The sequence below is a fragment of the Motacilla alba genome, chromosome 9 (assembly GCF_015832195.1).
Source record: "Motacilla alba alba isolate MOTALB_02 chromosome 9, Motacilla_alba_V1.0_pri, whole genome shotgun sequence".
In the NCBI taxonomy this organism is placed as follows: domain Eukaryota; kingdom Metazoa; phylum Chordata; class Aves; order Passeriformes; family Motacillidae; genus Motacilla; species Motacilla alba.
Window position 1 is genome coordinate 13196779 of NC_052024.1, and position 24518 is coordinate 13221296.

At 46.0% G+C, this 24518-nt stretch overlaps 2 protein-coding genes across 3 annotated transcripts in view; one reads left to right on the forward strand and one right to left on the reverse strand.

The window, feature by feature from the left end:
- On the reverse strand, positions 1 to 13377 carry BDH1 (3-hydroxybutyrate dehydrogenase 1). Of its 2 annotated transcripts, none has more exons than XM_038145832.1 (7): positions 13239 to 13377; positions 11922 to 12053; positions 8813 to 8885; positions 7216 to 7326; positions 4786 to 4927; positions 3143 to 3295; positions 1 to 1823 (listed from the first exon to the last, which is right to left on the reverse strand). In XM_038145832.1, the coding sequence occupies exons 2-7, from the start codon at positions 12002 to 12004 to the stop codon at positions 1354 to 1356; spliced, it is 1032 nt and encodes a 343-aa protein (XP_038001760.1). In that variant the 5' UTR covers positions 12005 to 12053; positions 13239 to 13377; the 3' UTR covers positions 1 to 1353. The 2 variants fall into 2 exon arrangements, with proteins under 2 accessions (XP_038001760.1, XP_038001761.1); XM_038145833.1 differs by lacking the exon at positions 13239 to 13377 and adding an exon at positions 12809 to 13211.
- Positions 13314 to 24518, forward strand: part of LOC119704489 (D-beta-hydroxybutyrate dehydrogenase, mitochondrial-like) — a 16945-nt gene continuing 5740 nt past the window's right edge. Inside the window, exons 1-3 of the mRNA XM_038145834.1 lie at positions 13314 to 13465; positions 17344 to 17454; positions 22751 to 22892. Of these exons, the coding sequence (XP_038001762.1) occupies positions 13364 to 13465; positions 17344 to 17454; positions 22751 to 22892 (355 nt within the window). The 5' untranslated portion in view covers positions 13314 to 13363. The remainder of the gene's footprint in view (positions 13466 to 17343; positions 17455 to 22750; positions 22893 to 24518) is intronic.

A 24518-nucleotide genomic window follows, 5' to 3' on the forward strand; every position in this document is an offset into this window, starting at 1 on the left:
TTTTGTTATCATTCATGTATACATTTATTAAGCCAAAGGAGTTTGATCATGTCACAGTATGTTACTAGAGCACATGAAATCTTTTCTTTTTGACTTCACTAACAATGGTCATTAATTACTTTTTTTTTGTCTTTCAAGCTTAAAAAAAATTCCTCTTTCTGAATTCCTCATTAAAGGCTCTTTTTTTTTTTCCTTTTCTTTTCTTAAAGTACAAAACAAATATTTCTCAGATATGTAAACAACCATCATGGAAATGAGACTGCTCCTAAAGTTAACATTATTGTTATGGATGTTGTGATAGATCTATGTCATGTGGCATGTATTTCAGCTCAGTGACTCCTTCAATGGAAGTTATGATTGTTATCATCACCTGTGCTGCAGTACTGGAGGCCTGGTCAGGGTTAAGGCCCTTCTGTGCAAGCTGCTGTACAAATACTTGGCTGTAACTGAGGTCCCTGGAGAGAAGGGCATTCACTGATGTGACTATAACCCTCTCTGCTCCATCTCCTCCACAATGGAGCTCAAGGGAAGCTCCTCTCCAAGCTAACTCTGGAGTTCATGTTCAGATACTGGTGAAGAGAAGGGAAATGTCACTGCAGGCCAATCCTGACACCTGCAGTCCTGTGCGTAAAGCTGCTCACAGTTATGGGAATGCTCATATGAGTAAGAAACTCCCGTGGTGAAAGTCTGCAAGGTTGAGTCCCTGGGTCGTTGAACTCCTTTGCAAGAAAGCATGCAAGAAAAGCAGACTGGTTCCTTTTCTCTAGGGTTTCATCAGTATAATTCTATGAGAGTAAGGGATGGGGTCAGTTGCTCAGTTTCAGCACCTTGAGCGTTTTGAGTTCTGATCCCCAAGTTAAAGAAGTCTCTGCTCTGCCTTGGGCTACTGTGACCAGGCCTGGAAAAGTCAGTTGGACATTCTTTGTCATGAGGAAGCAGTGGTTTGCCATTAGAGCATGGAGGGATTCTGTTTTATGGTGTGGAGACTGCATCCTAGGCAGGAACTGTGAAGATTGTGTTTGGCCATCAGCAGAAATTATTCTGAAAAAGCTTCAGAGCAATTGCAGTTTAAATAATGATTACAGCTTCATATTTGAGGTGAAAAAAAGAAAGGATTACATGAAATAAATAGCAAAAAAATCATTGTCCCCGCACAAACGTAACATATTCCTGCCTATGAAACATCCCTTGCAAATTACTGCCTGTTAGGTTATGTCAGATATTTAAATGAACCCTTTAGAGCTAAAATACAGTACTCTGAAATGAGGTTAGAAAAATTTAAAAAGGACTAATGGGAAGTGTGTACAAAGCTCTCTTCAAACAAATTTCCCACCTGGATAGCTGCGCGAGGCCTCAGTAGACGTAGAGCCGGTCAGCGATGGCGGCGGGCATGTGGGTCATGATCTGCATGCGCAGCCACCAGTAGTAATCCATGGGGTGGTAGCGGGTGTAGGGGGCCGTGGAGGTGAGCGCGTGCGCCACGCTCTCGATGACCGGCGACGTGTCCCTGGAGCCGCTGTTGCAGTACGACTCCATCTTGCTGACCTGCTCGTCGAAGTACTTCCTGCCGTAGTCCTTGCGCACGATCTCGGGGAGCTCGTCCCACATCTTGTCGGCGATGGCTTTGATGCGCTCGGGGCTGTACAGGTTGGTGCCGGCGATGAAGTTGCCGGGCTCCACGATGCTCACCATGACGCCCTGGGGCTGCATCTCGTAGCGCAGGCAGTCGGAGAAGGCTTCCACGCCGAACTTGGTGATGCAGTAGGGTGAGCGGGCCGGGCTGCCCATCCGCCCCATCATGCTGCTGATGTTCACCACGCGACCTAGGCGGGGGCGGGCAGAGCACAGCTGAGCCGGGGTACCTGGCCTGGAGCGGGTACCGGCACCGCCCGACACATTCCTGAACGTGCACCCGCCCACTGTCCACTGCCCACTGCCTGGCAGACCCGCTCGTGGCTCTGCCTGAGCACTGCTGTCCTAGGCACCGGCGTTCAGGTTTGTGCTCCTTGGCTCATTCTACCTGAGGGAACAGGCACATGCTGACACACAAAGCTCAGTGCTATGGGGAACACAGGAGAGGCTGGACAGAGCCTGCATGGGGGGAAACAGGATTGCTCAGCAGCAATTGGGACTGAGCCCAGACAAGTACAACCAGGAACAAGGAAAGGCTCTGGCACCAAAGCTGAGCTTGTTTATTTGCAAATCAAAGGCCAGTGGTGGCTCAGAGTGTCTGTTTCTCAAAATGAAATAGATTGTTCCTGTACCACCAATGGGCAGAGCAGCTTAAGCCCACTGCACTCTTCCACGTGACAACTGGGTTATGGCTCCAGGAACAGAGGCCTTTCTCCCTGCCAGAAGCCATCCATTTGGGCTGGGGAAAAGGCCGGCAAGAGGATGTGGATGCTGTAGTCTAGGTAGAGGCTGGAGTTCTCTGCACTTTCTACCAGGGCTCATTGTTAAGTTGTGCTAGAGAAACTTGGACCTCAGAAGTGGATAACCTTCCATAGTAAAAGAAGGGCTGCCCAGCCCACATCCAGCCCAGGGATGCACAGCACAGGGATGTGGATGCCTTGAGAGTGAAAAATACTCTCATTTAGTCAGGCAGTAGGCCCTAGCACAGGAAAGCTTTTGCCCCTTTATGCTGACACCCATGCAAGCTCCAGGTCTGCATGCCTTTGCTGTACAATCCCCTCTTTTCCTACATCACGGGCTCTCATAGTAGCAGAGCAAAATAACAACTTCCCTGCAAGAAGCTTTGTGCACTGCTGCTGCCCACCCTGCCACAGCTGATTTTTATATAGCTGGGAGGAATGCTCCTGGCACTGTAATTGATTGTGAGCTGCAGATTCTGAGCAGGTAAAAGAAGATATAATGGATTAGATCTTGTGTGGGATGTTGCAGGAGAAGGCAGCACATACGGGAAACAGAAAGAACTGTTTTTCAGGCCTGCTGTCTCACTGTGTAACTCAGAGAGGTGAGGCAATCCTTGTGTCTGCTGGGGACCACATTGCATCTCTAAGGGCAGGGAGGTGTCCATGGTGCAGAGAGAAGTGCCACAGACCTTCTGGCCTCTAACACAGCAAGATGTGGCAGGATGAGGGACCTGCTACAGGGAGAGCCAGTCAGGAGCTCTGCCACTCACCCTTAGACCTCCGGATGAGTGGGAGGAAAGCCTTGGTGGTTCGCACGGTCCCCCACAGGTTCACTTCAGCTACCTCCATGTAGGTGTCCATGCTGGTGAATTCAACTTCCCCAAATGTGGAGATCCCAGCATTGTTAACCAGCCCCCAGAGCCCTGCAAGACAAAATCAAGCACCATTAGTTGTGCCAGTAGGTTATTGAACCACACAACAGAGTTTTTTATTATGACTTGTGATGGTGAAGACCAGATAGAAGAGAGTCCAGCATGCACTTCAGTCACCTGAGAAAACAGAACCACCACAGAGATCTGCCTGTACCACCCAAGACAGCAGCCACAAAGTACTGTGAATGAGGCTTCCCAGGAAGTTCTGAGCCAGCAGAGAACTTCAGCCTTGTCTAAGCTGTTCTCCTTGCCACTCCTTTTTTACCCATCATAATTTTTTAAAAGAAGCAAAATATATAATGCAAATAATAAGAATAGAAATTACATTTTAAGAAGCAAAAGAGTAATTCTTTCAAAGTAAAATCCCTTCTGTTACCATAAGAACTAGAGTGTCTGCAGTGCTGGGAAGGAGGGTGTAGGCATGGGTGAGCATGCATGCCATGGCCTCTCCCTTTTATTCTGCTGCAACCAAAATGGCAAGCTTCCTTCTCATTTGACAATAAAAAGAAAGATTAAAAAGGATTTTTAAATGAAATCAACTCATTTCATATAATATTCCAATGGTACATGAAACATGCTGAGAAAAGTCTGAGAAAGGCTTCTGTCTGTTGTTCAGAAAAACTCACTTTTATCTGTTGACTAATTGGTAAGATCTGTGTTATCAGAAAAAGCCCAAGAAAGGCAACTTCATTCTGGCCTGTGTTTGAGAATACAGAGCTAGAAAACCTAATTTATATAGAAGATCCATATGTAAAAATTAAATACAAAGAAAATAAAAATAAATTCCAAACCAAAACATTACTGGTTGTTCTGCTTTAAAACAACCTTCTGTTGAATGTGGATATTCTTTAGCAGAAAAGAGTACTTCAAAGGGTGGAAAGGTTTCAGAAATGTATGAGCAAAGGCAATTTTCCCAGTACTGGAGCAGAATTTGCTGCTTACCTCAGTAGAATGAAGTAGGCAGGCTAAGAAAATCAGTACAGCTACCCCCTGAACTCTAAATGGTAGTATCTACAATAGCATTAATGATACCCAACTGGCTTCGTGGGAAATTCTTTGGAAAACCTCTCAATTTCCTTTGCCTTTTCAAAGAGTGGGGGACACATTTCCATTTGTAGTTCCCAATCTTTGGGCATGGGGCAGGTTTTACAACAGAAAGGGAGTCACAATAAACTTCAGTTCACAGGAACAAAGTACTACTCCCAGAGCCTTGAACACCACTCCGGTTTTTGCCAATGTCCCTACAGGAGTTAGTGGAGAACAAAGCAGTTTTCTTTGTAGATCCTGTGTGAAGTGGGAAGCTCCTTTCTGATATGGTACAATATTCAAACAGGCCATTTGCTCTGCCCTGCTGCTCCTCAAAGATTTGTATCCTTCAATCACATGCTCAGCTTTTGAAATGCACCCTGACCATGCTCTCAGAGCCCAGCCAAGGGAGCTGCTGTCCCTGTGCTGCCTCAGAGCCCACTGCATACACCCACCTTTCTCTGGGTCCTCGAGGCTGTTCTGCACATGCTCCACTGCCCGGTCCATCTCTTTGCTGTCACAGACGTTGAGCTGGACAGTTCTCATTCGATCACTCTTCATGGCATCCAGCTCCTTGGAGCCACCCTCCCCCTTGTCCTAGAGAGGAAGAAAGTGCCGGTTTCCATCTGGCTAAAGAGCCTGTGCAGAATATCAAACACCTACCAATATCAAATCCAGCAAAAGAGTGCACAGGGCAGTCACAGAATATTCAGGACAGTCCTACAGCCCTAGGAAGAAGGGGAGCAGACAGGACTGGTCCTGCAGAACACCATTCCTCAAGCATCTCCATCTGACCGTGAGTCCTGTACCAAGTCAGCTGGTACAAACTGCTTTAACCACCAAGAAAGCAGCCAGAGGTGGATCTGCTGCAGCAAGGCACCCAGCAAGCACCCCCTGCTCAGTACAAGCTCCTGCACCTTTAATCTGCAGTAAGGACATGGCATTCCTAAGAATTGTGCATGTCCTGAGGACACAGTGGCTCCCCAAGCAGCAGTCTGCTCCTGATGTGCAGGTGTGCTGTGAAAAACAATCCCATGAAAGTGACATTTGAAGTTTCAGAGTCATTTCCTCTACATCAGGCTAGGTCAAATATATCCAAACCAAAGATTATATTCCTTATTTCTACCTCCACTTTTATCTAGCATCTAAAAACATCAAGCTTTTTCTGCTGCTAAAATCAGCACCAACAATAATTATACTCTGATCAGAATTCTGCTTATGGTTTTGCTAGAGAAGCCTGTAGCACAATGAAAAATCAGCTCAGTCACCTGGAGTTGTTTTTGTTCTACAGAAAGTATAATGGCCTGAAGACACATGAGAGGCCACTCAGCTAACTAGAGAGCTTTGGCATTTTCCAGTGTTTTCTGATGACAACTGCTGTTACCATTCTTGGCATGGCCACACAGATTTTGGAACATGGTGTGTGAGTTCAGCTAAAGAAGCAATATTTAATTACAGAGTGATACTGCAAAGCTTTCTGCTGATTTTTCTGTGAGGAAGTAAATATTGATCAAAGTCTAAAAGACTTCTGGCATGCTTGTCAGCTTATGCTGAAATTGTCAGAGGCCAAGATTTTCCATGAACATGCATTCAGTAGAAAAAGTACTGAAGACAACAAAAATAGTAGGGAGGTTTCAGTAACTGTAAGGTATGTCCACTGAAAATGGTGCCTTTTTAGCAGCTCAGACAAAAGAAATGAAACCCATAAGTAACTTTGCAACTCTGAAGTTTTTGACTTCAGTCAACATAGAGGCAGACTATTACTCTAAACAGTGCTTTTTAAGTTTGCAGTGTTCTCATATTCTCTAATATTGATCTTCAGTTACAAAAGTTGAGTAGAAACATCTATCAAAAAAGTACTTCTCTACCCTCTGTCTTGAGCCCTTTCAAAAGGCAGCAGTTTGTACCAAGTGTCCTGTTCTGCTGTGACGCCTGTAGAGGGAGCCTAGGTTAACAAATAAATCTTTGACCCAACACTGGGACACAAGACAGAGCTATCGAGACAGACACCTATTTTGAAAAAATGCAGCAGAAACACTACTAATTTAAGCAAAACTTAGTAATAATGCAAAAAGAAACCAGTAGAAAGTCGGATAACATTAAAGAATACCTGGCAAATTCTCGTTAAATAGTATCACTATACAAGATATGTTTATAGTGGTGAGTGAGCTAAAAGATTAGATCAAACTAACTGACCCACCCCAGGATATCCTTAAGAGTAAGTTTGTTTATGTTAGGAAATGGCCATGCAGCTAAAAAAAGTGCAGTGCTTCATAAGGAGAGAGAGACTAAAACTCTCTCCTGTTCTCTGTGACCATCAATGCTTTGTCACACCAAGATCTCCTTCAGAGCATATCAAGGCTGTGTCACTCAGCTGTTTGTGGCCTCATTCTTCTCTCATTTGCACTAGTAGGACTCCATCACCCACCCAGCTATTTCAGGAGACCCCCAATACACACCATGGCATGGCTGTGCTTGTGAATATAGAAAAATATGCTCAAAACACATGCCATAAAATCACTGGCAGTTTGGTGTATTTCAAAATTAATCAAAATAAGGCCTGCATAAATATATACAGAGTGAGAGCAGGGCCAAAGGTCCAGACTACAGTCTGACACCAAACTTTGCTTATGGTTAAGCCTATAAAATTAGATTTGGGATTCCAGTTCATCAGACATGGAACAGACCACAACATTGTGACTTAAATAAGAACCTCCCTAGATACCATTCAGTCCTGGTTCTGCTCTGTGAAAGTCAAGCACCTGTGTCTTTCCCTTTCCCTCCCTCTCCTTGGCAGAAAGCTGTGCAGAGTGGAGAGGGAAGACTGGAGTTGCTATGTGTCACTGCACATGCCACAGGTGAAGAACAGATTTTGTTTTCCCTACCTTTTGTAGGCAGCCAGCATAAATAATGAAACCTTTGTCATGCAGGTGCTTGGCCAAGGCAAATCCAAACCCTGAGTCACAGCCTGTTATAAGCACAGCTCTGCTGCCAATCTGCAAAACAAACCAGAACAAAATGCACTGGAATTGAGTATTTGATATCAGTGATTTGCAGCACACAGAACAAGTCACATCCTCGGCCAGGAGCAGTCTGTTCTCTACACTCACTGCCTCCTGCCACCCAGTGCCTCCTGAACACAAGAAATGACATTTTCATACTGAGTTCACTCCAGTGAGGCAGGAGCGCTGCCCTCCCAACATGGAGGAGGTCAGCACCTCTGGCAACAGGCTTCCAAGGCAAACAGACCAAGCAAAACACCATGCTCTGGCAGTTCACATCCATCTTGAAATCTGAAAATATACCAGACAGCTCCCAAGACATATTTTCCCTCCATCAGGAACTGCTCCTATATGTTCAGAGCAGGCAGGAGACCACTCTTGTGTTCATGTAGCCCACAGGGCATGGAGAAGACAGTTTCAAGAAAGGATATAGTTTAATCTTACTGACTGCTCACTTGTCTTTCTCTCTCTAGCACCTAAGCCCTCTAGAGTTGGGTTCTAAGAGCTAAGATTCAAGTGAGGTTAATATATGAAATTAGGACCAGTAGGTCGTTACTCTTTTTGTCTGGTTGTGTTTTTCTGGTCTTCCTATTTTTCCAATTTACAATTTAAATGGAAGTATATCTCCTTCCCTCTCCAAAGTCCTTTTTCTACCCCAAAAACAGGCAGCAGTTAAATAACAAGCAGTAAAATAACAATCTAAAAAGGTGCATCAGACAGTCCAACAGCAACAATTGCACATCCAAGGTGCTGCTGTGGGTGTGATTACATAATAATTGCCTGCAATTCACTCCAACTCATCTCTTTTAACAAGCTATAAATTTGGCTTTCCCCAGCATACTCAAGGACTGATCAGGGTGGAAGCTGGGTGGAAGCAGCAGCAAAGGCTTCTCACACTGGAAGCCCAGCAGTGATGCAAGGATCACATCTGAGTTCCTCTGAAACGCTGTTCCAGAGTTATGGAGTAAGTTGTGCATGCTCTAGCACTGCTACAGTGCTGAGTTCTGTGCCACAAGACAGACAAGATGACAAACACTCCCCTGCCTTTTTCCTGGCACTGCTCCTGGCAAGTCAGTATCTTCAAGGTGAGGGCTGCTAAAAAGGGCCACTCTCTAGATGGAGTGGTGAGGACACACTGATTTATTTACATGTCTTTAAACAACTACTCTCCAGAAAGAGTGCTTTATTAAGAATTTGCCATGCAGATTCCCTCCACTGTAAGGTGGAACATTTAATCTGCTGAGTGAGTTCCAAAAATAGAAAAAACCCACTCGTATGATTGTTTATTTCCATGCTTAGCAGCACATACCGTGCTACGTCAATGGAAGCTCGGTGCTAGGAAAGAATGTGGAGCATGCTCGAGAGGTCCAGCTTGGAGTCTTTCTGGCAAACTGCAAAGATGAGTTTGGTCATCAGGCTTCAGGGATTTTAAAACCCCTGCTCAGCAGAACTAGTTCCTGGAAGCCACAGTCACACTCACCTGATCGACTTCATTTGCATAAGAGCGGCTGCCACATGGGGACAAGAGAGGGAAGGAAAATCTCTGCACGGGCCTGTTAAAAAAACCCAAACCAACAGAACAGTCAGATGTGGAACAGCTTATCCATACCCTGCTGCAGCAACATACACATGAAAGGGAATGTAGTGCTGCCTACAAACATGATGTAAATTGTCATTTGGGAAGACGGAATCTAGTCTATACTTCTCCTTAGTCTGAGCCTGTGTGTTTCCTACAGTATGACACATTTGTTTCTCCAAAGACCTTGCTGCTATTTCCAGCTGCAGAAGCTGTCTGGGTATTACAAAGTATTCTAAAATAGCTCCTGGTCTGGAGGCACAGAGCTGCTTTCACCCACAAAGCGGGCAGTGCAGTGTTTGCATTTCCAAAAGCAACAACACCCTCACTTAAGATGTGCACAAAGTTGGGGTATGGGAAGTTATTAATTTGTCTGATGAAGGTATTCTGCTGTGGCTTTGTCTCTGATACCCAGCCTGAGGCTGAATTTGCTTGGATTTGTCTCACTCCTTTTACACACAGCTCCATCTTTATTTCATCCTGGATGACACTTCTTCCCCTGCAGCATCTACCCATTAAATACACTCAGATTTTACATCCCGTTTTTGCAGCTGTTTAAGCTAAGAAACACTGTCTTTGAGCAATACTTGCCATGCAGATCTGAAGCTCCTCCGCATAGTATGTGTGACTCCCAGCACACAAAACATATTCACAAAGACAGACCAGAGCAAAGCAACAATGCCTTCTAGGAAATGAGATTCCATTTAGAAAAGCTATGTTACCCAGTAGCATCACTCTGTCTTAAGTCTTGCCATCATTCATCAAAACTGGGCCTGAACAACAAATCAGAGTGACCCCAAGCTCTGTCCTTGTCAGTCACCTCTCTGGACTTTATCAGCTTTTTCATTTTTGCTTTGGGCACTGACATTGCCCTCTAGGAGCTTTCAGCCTTCCCTTAGACTTGCTGTGCCTCATCTACCCTTTGGCTCCTCTAACAGCACCTATCCTTCCCAGAGCTTATCTTCCAGGCTGCTTTTCTGTTTCTAAGTAAATTTGCATAATCATTCACAATTCTCTCCAGCTCAGACAGCTCGCAGGGTGACCTGTGCTATGCTGCACAGCAGCTTGCAGATGCTCTGGCCTCTGAGCCGTATCTCAGAAAACCAAGGGATCTGTGAAGGCAGAAGCTTTGAACCAGATGGGAAAGGAGATGACACATTCAGGCAATGGCGTTCACTCGCCCTCCTGAAACAGTTAAGCTGTTTTTCTAAGTTAGAGTGTCACAAGCCAAATCAGCTCTTGAAATAGCTGTAGCCAACTTAATTGCTGCAAAGGTCAGTCCCCAGGCAGTGTGTGTTAACATCACTGACCTGCAATCCTGGATTGAAACTTTTACCTCAACAGTAAGATCCTTGGTGTGTCTTAAAGTGCCCAAAAAATGTTCATAACATTTCTTTTGGTTGAATGAACTTGGTTTTTACTTTTCAGTGTCATGTTTGGTCCTGTTATTTCACTGCAGAGCACTGATTTGCTGCATTCAATTCACAATAATCTGTAGCGAACACCTACTAGATATTCTGCCTATCTTGACCTGAAGGCAATGGCAAAAGAAGAACAGATGTTGGCTGCTGCTGAGCAGGAAAGTCATCAGCAGAACAACCAGGAAGCGATGTGAGCCCCCACATGGCACACTAATGTACCATAAGCCATTTTTGTCATTCTGCATCACTGAATTCTAGAGACCACAACAGAGACTTTTAGAACCCACAGATGGTCCTCAAATTGAATTTGTGCTTGTAATCATGCACTGCCTTTTGTTCAGTTACACCAAAAAAAGGAGTCATCAGCTTGAAGAGTCAAGTACAAAAATGCTGCTTCAGTGCATTAAGACGCTGCTGTAGTGGCAGCACTGCCTTTCAATGAACAGCTGGATTTCCACTGCAGGTTTAGAAACTTGTGGGGATTTGCAAATGCAACACAGGTTTGCCCTGAGTACAAGACACACAAAGCACAAATACACAGTAAGCAAAACAGAAGATGGAAGAAAAAAAAACAAGAATATGCTGAAAATTCTTTCCTCAAGTTAATAAAACATTAATTCGTGTTTTAAGGCCACAGCAGATTCCTGCAGATGAACTCTGGTGTATGCGGAGCAAATAGGAGATAAAAGACCTATGTCTGTTTGCACAGGAAATCTCTTAACAGCCTAGCTATCTCCAACACCCTGTAACCAGAGCCACCCTTGACCGTGATGATGCTGGACATCGCTATCAGCAGCAGCAGAGCAACACTGGAGGTGGCAGTTCTTGTTTAACAGGGCATGAGCCCCTTCTAAATGGCTTATGTACAATTAGTGGTACACACACTGCTGTTTGGGAACCCGGCTCTAAAACAAAGCCAGGGAAAGCACTCAACTTGCTCTGAATTTGGACTTATAAGTTCCAATCATACAGCAATATAAATGTTGGGGGTTTTTCAGAGCTAGAAATTAGAATTAGATAGGCAATCTTCTGTTCATTTGCAGAAAAGAACCAGCTTAATTACTCAACCCACCTCCATTTCTCACTAAAACCCTCCCTCTCAACTTTCTCATTTCATGGGATTCGCTGCCTCTTTAACATCTGGATGTCACAGAAATATATGACAGTTTCTTGCACTGAAGCAAGGCCTACTTGCTGATGTTCCAAACAAACCTCTTGATGGATACTGAACTTTTTACCTGCAATGTAAAAAAAAACGAAATCCAACATGTTGCAAACCCTTCCTTGCATATAGAGCTCATCTCTGCTGTGCTCAGCTCAGTGACTGAGCCCTGGCACAGGTTGTCCAGGCAGGTTCTAGAGTACCATTCTTGGAGATACTCAGAGGCCACCTCTGGACACAGCTCAGGGCAACCAACTCAGAGAGGCCCTGCTTTAGCAGGGTGGCAGCACCACATGACCTTCAGAAGTCCCTTCCAACCTCAACCACCTTGTGACTCTGTAAATAAACTGTCCCACTGACATCAAGTGAGTCTTTGACGTGTGCTTTACTCAAGATGTCACTCTTTCTTCTTTTCCACCAAGTTACTTACCTGAAGCCATTCCCTGGGTCCTTGAAATTCAGGGCTTTCACAGAGAAGTTCAAGAGAGGGCGGGACAGCTTGGTGGCCAACATGTTTTCAACTAGCACACTTTACCAAAAGCAAAACTATTCTTCCTTAGCTCTGCAACACAAGATAGCACCTCTGTTTTAGTTGCTCAATTATTTTGTAAGACATGCTGACTCCATGTTTTTCAACAGCAAAATACAGTCCAAAGGAACTCATCTTCTCCCCTTGCAGTCCCTCACACAGAGATAAACAGCTCAACCTTCAGCCATCCAAGATGCTTTTAAATAAGGAAAAGCATTTTAAGTAAACTATCAAGCAGGGAGACATTTAACGAAAATGTCATTTTCTCTTCTTTAATGCATCTTTAACTGTTTTTGCTGAAATGGGTAAAAATTAAGGTATTCATACGGAATATATTATTTCAAATGAGCCATATGAAATAACTTCAAACAAAAATATACCTTCAAGTCACATGTGATATGTTTCCAAAACAATCCTTTGCTTTATAGCTAGTATCTATATAAATAGCTTTATAGCTATTTTTAACAGCCACACTGTTAAAAATACATTGTTTGGTAATTAAATAGCTGGTGATGCTGGACTAAGCACAGGGAACCACCAATAAACTCAATACCGAGTGAAAACATCTCAAGAACGAGACTTTGGTATGCAAAGTCAATTTCAATCACATTTATCTTGGATAAAACTAACCCAAGGCACAAAAAACATCTCCCAGTCCCTTTTATTGAAGCTGAGAAACGGCATCTAATTGTTAGGGCTGGTTTGCATCTCTGCCGAAGGCCGGGCCGCCACCGCGGCAGCTTCGGGGCCTGCTGGAAACCAGGCCTGGGCTGAAAAACTGAAATTACCGCAGAAGGAGCAGCGGTGGGCACCGCGATGGGGAGGGAGGGAGCGGACAGCGCTCAGGAGGCTCGCTGGCTCGGCTAATCCTCAGAAATCCCGGTGGTTTGATCCAATTCGGGAGCGCGGCTGGCGTCCCCGCGGGTTTTGGGGAGGTTTGCAGGGAGAGGGCGAGGCCGGAGGTCCTTGGCAGGTCCCGCCGGCCCGGCCCGGCCCGGCCCCTCTCCGGGACGCGGCTGACGGGGCCCCAAACGCGCTCACGGCCCGGGGAGGCACCGGGGGGCGCGGCCGCCCAGGCTTGTGGCGGCTGCGGGAGAGGCCGCGCAGAGGAGATGCCCGCGCCCCCCGCGGGCAAGGTCACCGTGCGAGCCGGCCGCCAGAGCTCCGCGGGGCCGCCACGACCCACCCCGGCCCACCCCGCGGCCACCCGCGCGTTACCTGGAGCCGGCGGGTGCCGGGCGCTGCTGCCGTTTGAATGAGGCTGGGCCGGGGCCGCGGTGCCGGGCGCGGCGGGAGGCGGGCCGGGGGCAGGGCCGGAGCGGCGGCGGCGATAGGCTGCGGCCATGCGGAGCGGCGCGGGGCTGCTGCTGGCGCTGGGCGCCGCGGGGGTGCTGCTCCTCCACCTCCTCCTCCTCCTGCAGCGGCGGGCCCGCCGCGCCCTGCCCGTGAGTACCGCGGCGAGGGGCCGGGGCTGGCCGGCACAGCCCGCCGGAGGCGCGCCGAGGCCCAAAATGGCGCCGGGCCGCGTGGCCGGGCCCGGCTGGGCAGAGGCGCTGCAGGTGTTGAGGCCGGAGCAGCGCTGCCTGGGCCGGGCCGGGCCGGGCTGGTGGAGCCGGACAGACGCTGTGAGGGGGGCGAAGCGCCGAGCCGGGCACGGCCCGGGGCGATGCGGCCCCTGCCGCGAGGCTCGGCCCGGCCGCGGTGCGGCGGCTGCTGCCCTCCCGCAGTGCTTCACTTGGAGGGGGAACGTGTTCATTTAATCATAGAATGGCTTCGGTTGGAAAGGACCTTAAAGATCATCCAGTTCCAACCCCTTCCCATGTGCAGGGACACCTTCCACTAGACCAGGTTGCTCAGAACCCTGTCTGCCTTGGCTCGAACACTTCCAGGGATGGGGCATCCACAGCTTCTCTGGGCAACTTGTGCCAGGGCCTCAGCACCCTCATAGTTAACATTTTTTTCCCAATATCTTCTCTAAATCTGCTCTCAGTTTAAACCCATTCCCCCTTGTCCTGTCACTACATGCTCCTGTAAATGGTCTCCCCTCAGATAGTAGAAGGCCACAATTAGGTCACCCCAAAGCCTTTTCTTTTCCAGGCTGAACAATCTAAATTCTCTCAGCCTTGTCTCATAGGAGAGGTGCTCCATGCCTCTGACCATCTTGGTGGCCTCCTCTGGACACACTCCAACAGGTTCATGTCCTTCCTGTGCTGGGAGACTGAAGCTGGATGCAGCACTGCAGGTGGGATCTCACCAGAGTGGAGAGAGAGAATCACCTCCTTTGACCAGCTGTCCGTGCTGCTTTGGATGCCCAGGATATGACTTGCTCTCTGAGCCAATGTTTTTGCTTCAGGACCTCCAGCTCAGTCTTTCCCCCTGGCATGGCCAGAAAACAGCTGTAGTCTGATTGCAGCCTCCCACTTCACTCCTCCATCCACTCTGCTTCTCTTACTTTCTCCATCCCTGTTCCACTTGAGAAAATATCTTCCCTTTAGTAAATATTTTCAGTTCTTTTTCCTGGGATTAAAAACCTCAACTTTCCCAAACTTTCCCAACCCTGGAAAAAGGAACAAGCCAAGTTTACTTTGTAGCTGCACTTATCCTAAAATCAGTTTGATAACATCAGGGAATGGTCAGGGAAACTACAAATGGGAACAGGATTTTAAAAAAAAACCTGAACAAGTGGCACATTAGAAAAAGATTAAGTCTAGATAAGCATGCCATATTCCCACATTGTCTAGAGAGACAAGCTGAAAAAGTAGCTTCAATTTCTTCAGTCTGTTCTGCAGTAAATGTATAATTCTAATAGATCACCTGCATTAGTAAAATAAATTATATTATTTAATAAACTGCCCATTCTCAGTAGGAAATGCTGTGTACATCTGAGCTGACTGCAGGTTGAAATGAGGCTGCTCTGCTAGGGCTGCCTGAACTGTGAGGAATAGTGTTGTGGATCACACAGCAAGCACAGACAGTGTTAGTGTGCCCACATGCCACAGCAGCACCTCTGGTACAAGAAGTGCTCTTAGCAGATCCCAGGCACGCTGTCCCAGACACCCTGTCAGCACTGGAGTGCTGTCTCCCATGCAGTCTTTCCAGGCAGCCCTGTATGACCCCGAGTGAGGGTGGCACCTGTGTTCCTCAGAATGCTCATTAAGGTCACTGTGCTGATATCTGGTCCTCTCTGCCTGTCCCAGTCAAATTAAGCTGCAGATTGGCCTTATCAAACTTCAGGAACAGGCCCATTAAGCCTTATCTTAGGACTTTCAAAAGATAAGGGTGATTGGGCTTTTCTGTGTTCAGAAGTTTTTCTGGCATAGCATAGGATCCCTTTGGCTGGGGATGAGGTTGATCCTGCTGTCATCCCTGGGAGCTCTCTGTCCATCAGGCATGGCACAAAGAGGCACAGGTACAGATGTGAGATGCAGTACATCCCCTGGGGTTTTGCATGCTCCTTGGTGCTGCTGGGGCCTCTGTCTGGTATGAGCCATGATGCTGTAGTCACGTGTTTTATTACCAGCAATTAGGGTTATAGCAAATAACAATCACAAGATCCTTTTCATACTGTAAATTGTCCCTCGCTTTCCTTACTATTAAAGGCAGATGAGAGGATTTTTAAACCTCATTTCTGTCTACATTTTGGTTGTTTGATTGGGGATTTTTTTTAAGGAGCTAATGATGGTTGGGGATTGGGTATCTTCTTTGCTTGCCTGACCTGTGTTCTGGAAGTGATTACAGTTGCCTTCCTGCACACTTCCTGCTCTTTTGGGAAGTCCTCTCCCTTCAAGATTCAGAGGCAAAGGCTCTAGGGAAGTGAGAGAAAGAGAAAAAAAGGTCAAATGCTTTATTTTTTCACAGGCCAGCTTGCTGATTTATTGCAGGAGGTGACCTTGACAACTTCTGTGATCTGGTTAATGTTTGATTTTCATCTCTCTTGGAGCCGTGTCACTCTAAATTAAATTCAGACTGAGCACTGTATATTTCATTCTCACTCATCTTTTGTCCTTTAGCTGTAGCTATCTTTAGAGCTTTAGTAGAGCTAGTCTGTACCTGGGTGCTCTTTGTCTGAGTATAGGTTATAGTGTAATGTGGGTGTTTGTATTATAAATGTAGGATAGACTTTTGATCAGTTCTTGTTTCAGCTTCAGATCTTAACTCCCCTTTGAGAGCAGTTACTTCAACATGAGTTATAGGACAGGGTGTAGCTTTATTTGCTTATTGTTCTCTGCTGAGGCTCACCCTGGGTTTGTGCAGTAATGCTCTGATTACTATCACCCTGCAATCATTCCTTATTGCTGCTTCACTACACCACGGGTCAGCAAAGCAAGAAATGAGAGAGCACTGGTGATTGACCCATTTCTCTCTGAAAGTGTGTCTGGACCAGCCAGTGCAATTCGTACATAAGTGTGTTCATATTCCAGCCGTTGTGAATACAGTAACAGGCAATATTAACTGCCAGTATCTCCAGAGAGATCTAACTGACCTCACTTCCTTATTGCATCCTCTGCATTTTTATTGCTGTATCATGTTATTGCCGCATGGATATAGTTTCAGTTTGGAGCATTGTGCAGCACAGCAGCTGGCAGCCTTCTAGCTGGGTTAAGTGTTAGTTCACATTGCTTCACACCTGTGGTGAGGAGATGACTGTCAAGCAAAGACAGAAGTTGAATGGGCAGTGTTTTGCTATAGCTTCTCTTCAGGATTTGGGATTCTGCCTTCATATCTATCTCAAGCCTGTTGTGTCATACCAGATGGAATATCAAATCTTCTTTCTCAATTCACCTGCCAGTCAAATGATAATGATCATGTAGGAGAGAACTGTAGGATTTGATAAGTTGTTCTTCTTAAGACTGCAGAGTTTCGGGAGGAAGCTCTAACCTGTAGTCACATTCCTGCATGCTAAAATACAGCATGGAAAGTGCTGCATGGAGTGGGAGTAGGTGGGGAACAGACAGCAGTCACTCAGCAGCTAAAAGAGCTGCTGTACAGTTCAAGCCAGTGACATCCTGCCATTTGGATGTTCTCTGTGCTGCTTTTTCTTACTATGAACTGGCAGACCAATAACTTCTTTTGAAGTGTTTCTGTTCTGCTTTGGGCACTGATACTTGAAAGATTGTTACAGACCAGCAACTGAATAAATTCGATTTCACAGTAGCTGGGAGGTGCTTGTGTTTGTACACACAGGTGCCACTGTCACTTGCATCTGGAATTGTACCTGCCCTGGCTGCAGAACTGCAAGTGGCTCCTGTGCTGTGGGGCAGGGTGGTGGTGGAGCCTGCATTGTAATATCTGATGGTATCCTGTGACTGTTTTCCCCACACAGGCTGAAGGGAAGGCGGTGCTAATAACAGGCTGTGACAAAGGTTTTGGACACGCCTTGGCAAAATGCCTTCATGCAAAGGGATTTACTGTTTTTGCTGGATGCTTGCTCATGGTGAGTGGTGAAATTGATCAAAATTTTTCTGATTAGAGAAAAACACTTTTCAAATGAAAGCATGTTATTTGCAGCCTCCATTTACCCTGGTTCAAGACCTGAGAGAGGAGCAGTGGGCAGGGATCGTTACATCTTCCATTGCTTCATCTGCCTGTTGTATCTTGTACCTCATTCCTGTAATTGTGTGCTCTTTAGGGTAGGGCTCATCTGTCAACTGCATGTCTGTACAGTAGCTTGTACACTGTTCACTGCTGGAAGCCTCTCAGAAATACCACAGCACCATAAATCTGATTGGCCAAGATTACTGTGGCACTGTGGCTTTCTGTCTTCCATGGCATCCCTGTTGCTGTCTTTCACAATGTCACTTTGTGGATACCCTCCCCAAACTCATCTCCAAGCTGCCTCTTCTGCATTATTAAGGCTCTGTTTCCAAAATGTCTTGCAACTGTGCTTCTGCAGCTTCTGTACAAGCTGTTCAGTTTATGGATGGCTGAATAAACAAATTTATTTTCTTTAGGTCTGACTTCCTGTCACGTGTGTTTAGCAGGTGGCATCACTTGTAAGAGATAAGTTTAGACAGACTAAATACGAAGTGGTTGCAGACTCCTCATTCCAGTCCCTGCTCAGGCAAAGGACTTACAACTTAGTGTTGTGAAACCCTTTTTATAAACTGGGCTGGCTCCACTTCTACCTCAGCTGGGATTTTACCTTTACTATGCATTTTTGCTGTATTGCTAGTCAAAACTCATGTGATTTCTGACCTGAATTGTTCAGAATCAGTTAACGGTCGCTCATTTCTCCATTTGAAGATGACCACATCAGCACACGTGCTCAGGGCATGATGATTACAGATTTTTGAGTACTGTGGAAGGTAAGAACAAACAAGGGTGGCCTTCTCTGCGTGTGTGATCGTGGCAGACGTTCCGTTCTTCCACCACACCAGAAGGGAAAGTTATTATCAGCTGACATATTGTGTAACTTGAGAGCAAGAGAGTCCTGTTGGATTATTGCCACTGTTTGGAAATTTCCATAAGGAGCCTCTGTAATTCCTTCAGTAGTCATGTGATTTGCTGCTTTGGGATGCCTGTCTCAGTGCTGATGGCAAGTCAGGCACTCTGCAGAGCAGCAGATATAGGGAATGGAAAGGAAAGGGAAAATAGGGTGGCTAAGGGAGCTGTTTGGAAGGCACATGCTAATGTGGAGCAGAGGGACAGGCTTCATTGGAAACCCCATAAAGAAACTAAATGCTCCTGAAGTGAGGCCTGTTTGCTTGCTTGCTTCATTCTTGTGAGCTGCTGTAGGTTCCCAGCAGGGTCAGAGCAGGTGTGGGGGCAGTTGTCATGAAGCAGATGCCAGGCTCTTAGTTCACACCTAGTTAGTCCATCACCACTTACATGCTTTTATACAGAGAATTACAGGATCCCTGATGTACTACACCACCACAGACAGCTCTTGTATTAAATACAGCATAACAGACTGTGAGGTGCATCAGGAGCTTCTTAATGATCAGACAGTCAAATATAAAGTTACAGGAATAAAAAGAATATTGCACACAGGCTGGGATAGAACTGGAAAGGATCAAATGGAAAAGGGATTACATTAAGCAAGGGCAGGTAAGTCCACTGAGAAAGTTTCTGTTAATGTATTAGGATTAAGATGGAAAAAACACACAGAAATAGATTATTAAGTAACCTTAAAAGTATAAATTACAGGAAAAGTTGAAATAATAGTTGTTTTATTTTCCTTGATCTTATTGAAAAAAAAGAATAAATTTTTTATTGTGTGCCTACTGCCAGCTGTTATCATGAAGACCGTAGGCAAGAAAAGGTAAAGAACAAGGGATGTTTATATAAATTAAACTGCTCATGTTCACCAGGCCTGATGAAATATACTTAAGGGCATTTAGAGGATGAGCCATGGTGATTTCTGCCCCATAGGTGATGTTTTCAAGAGCCCCTGGAGGCCAGGGGATTTCCAGAAGCCTGGAAGAGGACCGATATCATACTTCCCTTCCCAAAGGAGATAGACCTCTGGAACTGCCAGCCAGGCAGCTCACCTTCAGTGCACTCAATGCAACTGCCACACACTGCCCTGTCAGTTTTACAGATGACTGCATCACAGTGTGATGCACCCTGCCTGTATAAGTTTACTGGGAACAAACTGTGCTGTGTCAATCTAATCTCATTTTGGCTAAGCAGCAGAGTAGCTAAAGGGGAGGGAATAAATGTATCCTGAGTTAGAGTTTTGTCACAGTTTGTTGCAGTACCTCATGATAGTCTCATGAGTAAACTCACCCTCTAAGTGACTGCTGTTTAGTCCCAGGACCATGTCCTTGGAAGTACCCCCCAGAAGAGAGTTTGCACTCAGGAAAAAATATGCACAGAACCATGCAGAGAAGATTGTAGGCCTTTTGGGGAACAGGGTTGAAAGTGATCCTGCCAGGTCAGATGGAGTCTGAAATCAATTACGTGGAATGCAGTAAGGCCAAGCACGAGGTGTTCCGCTCAGGAAACGCAGGAAGACAGTGCGTGGGTTGGCAGCAGGGTGGGAAGGAACTGGCGCACACGGAGCGAGATGGCTGCATCCATGGGAGCAGCATTGTTCATGGCTTCCTGCTGCCCCCTGACATCTCACTGCGGGTGCCCCAGTGCTTGCCAGAACCTAATCCTGAATCCCAGGAGCTTCCCTGGGAAAAAGCCATGGCTGTGTCCGTAACGGAAGCTCTCCACTAATGACCATCTGTGTGATCTGCCTCTCCTCAGCACCACTGCACTGGGATCCTCCAAACCAGAACAGGGGAGAGGAGCAAAGAAGGGAAGGGGAGGCAGCCAAAAGCTGATCAAGTTTCCTCAGCTGGGTAGAGAGGGTTTGTGGAGCTGCTGGGCTTCTCAGCCCAGGGGATAGGAGATAGCTGGGAGGAAACCACACAGTCCCATTGAAGGCCTATGGAGAGAACTTGGGCAGCAGGCTGGGCTGGAGCACAATGGCTTTCAACTCTTATGGAACTGGCAAAGGGAAGCTGGGAGATTCTTTGAGAGGACAAAAATCAGGCAGCAAAGGGAAGTGCAGAGAGGCTTTGCAGGAGCAGTTGGGCCGTTGCTGCCAGCACCTCACTTGATTTGTGCTGCTCTGTGGCTCCTGCTGGTGAAGATCAGGAAGATCATCCCTGGGAGGACAGTCTGGCTGCTCCCATGGGAACTGCTCCAGGCGTTATCTCAGCCAACAAATCTACTATTTAAAAAACAAGGAGGAAGTACCATGTGGTACCTAAGAAAGAATGTACTTAAAGCCCCTGAAGACCACAGAACATAAGATTATGTTCACTTGCTTCCATAAAAATCCGTAGCTGCTTCGTTTGTGAAGAGGTGTTCTGGACAAAAGAACTGAGCACTTTGTTTTACAGTTAAATAGTGGCTAAGGTGGTATCTGCAACTATGAAAAGTGGTCCCAAATGATATTGCATGTTGAAGTCAGTCTTCCAAAATCAATATGTTTTGTCAATAATGAGTAAATTGTAGCTGGGAAGGTAACTTTGCAGATGGAGTTGGATTTGTGATAGGAGAAAATTAATTTCCATATGAATAATACAAACAATTTTTACTGGATTTTTAAGTTGCCAGCCTATGACTTTGTTTCTCAAAAACAGTGGAAATATTTCTTCTTTATTTTATAAGTATTATGCAAGATTAGAGAAAAAATGCAGGGAAAGGTCTTTTCAGTGCTCAAATGACAATTGGCACTTGCATGCAGATATAGTTATGGCTTTTTATATAGGAACAAAAAAAACTCTCTCTTTACAAGCTGAATTTGCTCCACTTTATTCACTGTTAAGTAGTGGAAATTTGCTTTATAAAACTTGGTGAGATGCAGGAGCATCTTCCAGAAATACAGTGAGGGATCTTATAACCCTCATCTGTTTCAAAGGGAATATTGTATTTTGGTGACCATGTTGTTTACTACTTGTAACACCACTTTGAGATTGTTTTCGTGACTAGATAAGAGGGCCAACACAGCCCGTCACCACGTTTGATGTGCATTAGAAAAGCTTCAAACTTTGTTTGCTGTTCTTGTTGTACTGGGAAAGAAGTCAGTTGTGAAATGACATGCAGCCGTGGAGCCAAGAACTCATTCCTACTACTGTCATAATGCCAGTGTAACTATATATTGATTTTTAAGAGAACAGCCCTGTTTTGCTCACGTTTGTGATGGACATTTCAGCTCTTTTCCTTCATTATGTGTCATTGTTCACTGGACTGAAGGTGGAGATGAGATGTTGTATTCTATATGAATTAAATAGCCTGAGATATTTATAAAAAACGAAGCAGTTACATGTTTTTTATATCTGCCTGGCTGCAGAGGCTGCTGAGCAGGTGACTGTGGGTGGGTTGCTCGCCTTGTTTGCCCTTGTGCTGTGGGAGTTGGTATCAAGTGATAAAGGAAGAGTGGCAGCCAGGCATGGTGACTCACCAATTCATAACTTCTTCCTCCCTAAAGAGGCAGAGCTTGTGATTCAGGAGATAGTTTTGTGAATTAAATCTCAAGTCTGCTGTGGAACTGTGTAGCTAATCTGTGCTCTTTTCACTTTTATTTGTTATTTACTACCTGAGCAAGCTCTAAGGCTTAGGTAGCAATCTTGCCTAGAAGTGAGCAGGTAAAATTTAAAATTTGGAATTTTAACTGTGTTTACATTTGACTAAACAAAAAAACCCCACAGTAGTAACAGAATCTCTAATGATAGCAGTGGGATGGGGAGGAAAGAAAGGAAAAGGGTGGAAAGGAAAGCAGAGCCATGAAGTTCTTATTGCCTATAGAGTGAAAACCAAAAAAAAAGTTCTTTTTTTTTCCTTAGCCAGAATCTCGTTTCATGCCTTATGTCTGTAATTGTGCTGTGTAGCACATCTTTACTGAGCAGGTATTCCTGAACATCTGACTCCAATTTCTATACAAGTTATGTTACCTGTAGAGCACAGGCAGAGGCAGTGGAGAGTGACCATGGTTCTCCCTGGCTGGCACAATATTTCAGCATGTTAGGGATGTGAAACCCATAATGAGGAGCCAAGAGCAGGTGGGCTTTGTGGTGCTGCAGGGCACTGGGTCACTGATGCAGTTCTGGAAGTGGTGCTGGAGGGAACAGGAGGATGGCACACTGGTTTGTGCATACTTGTGCACCAAGTTTACACCTGTGTGTGCAATGTCAGTAGCTTCTATTTCCTGACCATGTGAATATATCTGGCCCCAAGCTGCACTGCTGTTCTTGGTTCATCTTAGTGGGACACCTTTCTGTTCTGCTGAGCAGGATGAGAATGGAGATGGAGCCAGGGAGCTGAGGAACATGAAGTCTGACCGGATGAAAGTGCTACAGATGGATGTGTGCAGTGACCAGGAGGTGGCTCAGGCCGTGGATTTTGTGAAGAGGACCCTGAAGGAGCCAGAGGAAGGTATGTAGGGATCTTTTGCTCACAGAATCCTTTCTGTGAGGCAGAGCAGGCCATGCATTGACCAGGTCTTTTGCTCTGTGCACCACCAAAAGAGGTTTAACAAGTCTGAAGGCCTGTGACAGTGTGTGGCAGGCAGTCAGGCTGTGCTGCACCCGGGTCAGTGAGGACAATTGTCTCGCTATTGATGTGGCAGCCACATGGAAAGAGACCAAGACTGGCTGGAGGATTAGGCTTTAACTCTACATCCCATAAAAAGCCATGAGTGGCAGCAAGCCCACAAGTATCTGTGTCTTTGTCCTTGAATGTCTGTGAAGGGCATAGAACAGCCAGAGCTTGATCCCTTCCTTGCACTCCTGCCACACGTGCTCCTAGCTCATGCAGACCTTGCAAGTGACCCTACTAATGAAGAGGTGATGGGCCCTGGCTGCTTACTGCTGCTGTCCCCTCTGCTGAGTGGGTACAACTGAGTGCTGAGCTGAAGCACAGATTTGAACTGCCCCCAAACCTGGATTAATCTTCAGTCAGATCAATCCATGTTTTCAGTTTGCCATGCAACATTCCAGAGGTGATATGTAGTGGAATCCAGGGTAGGCTTGGCATGGATTATCTTAATCCACGTCACCTTAAGCATGAGTCCAACTCACGGATCCCAAAAGCATGTCAAGGGAGATAAGAGTTCTTGCCTTCTTAGAAGTGCTTTGGCAGTGGGATGTGAGTTTACAGTCAGAGCCTGACGTGACACCTCCTGACTTCTTCCCATGTGATGAGGTGAGACTTCTTGCCTTGCATAGGCTTTTCTGCAGCCTCTGTGCCAGTAGCAAGCTGGCCAGCAGCTGTAGACACAGGCTGAGGGTGAACTGAAGTTTGACATCTGTGCCTTCAGGACTTCAGGGTTGTGACTTGAAGGTGGTTGCTCATCTTGAAGCTTGGATGAATCTGCCATGGCCCTGGTTTTGTTCACAGCAAGGATGAAGCTAGTAAATAACAACAGCTCTAATCTTCATGCAGATTATGTGAGCACACCTTTCCTTCTAAAACAAGCATATGAAATGTAACTGAGTAATGTACCAGCTCTGATCCCACACATGTTCCCTCTGCATGATTTTTCTTCCTACACAATCACCCAGCCCTTGTCATGCTTTTCACAGCTTCTTAAGCTTTTCCTGAAGATCCCAGCAACAGCAGTGGTAGCAGAAAGCCTTTTCCCACTGAGTGAAAGCTTGGAAGGGAGCAGCTCCATTGCTTCTATAAATGCAGCAGTGTTTGCGAAACTGTGTGTGTAGCAGGGACAGAGAAGTCTTCCATCCCTGATCAGCAAGTTGGACCGGTTCCTCCTGTAGCTGTTTGCCTCAGCACCGTGTGCAAAGAAACAAAGGCTTCTTTTTAGGCCCATTGGTGTGACTGAGGTTTGAGGCTTCCCAATAAATAGTGCTCAATAAATAAGTGCTGGAACATAAAGACTGTTGAGACTGAGGTGCCTTGCACAGAGGTGTGGTTGCACACTGAATGTGGCCGCAGAGGAGCTAGTGCAGAACAGTTTTTGGGCTGTACAGTTCTTTATACCTCTTCTCCCCGTGCTGTGCACGTAAGGCTGAACTCTTTTGATAGGAATGCCTGTTTGTTTTT

Bases quoted from the DNA above. Each gene is read 5' to 3' on its own strand.
- BDH1 (XM_038145832.1), bottom strand. From the start codon at position 12,004: ATGTTGGCCACCAAGCTGTCCCGCCCTCTCTTGAACTTCTCTGTGAAA. The intron at 3,296-4,785 runs GTGGGTGTATGC...TTTGTCTTGCAG, and splicing joins CCTCGAGGACCCAGAGAAAG to GGCTCTGGGGGCTGGTTAAC. The intron at 1,824-3,142 runs GTGAGTGGCAGA...GCCCCCGCCTAG, and splicing joins ACTCATCCGGAGGTCTAAGG to GTCGCGTGGTGAACATCAGC.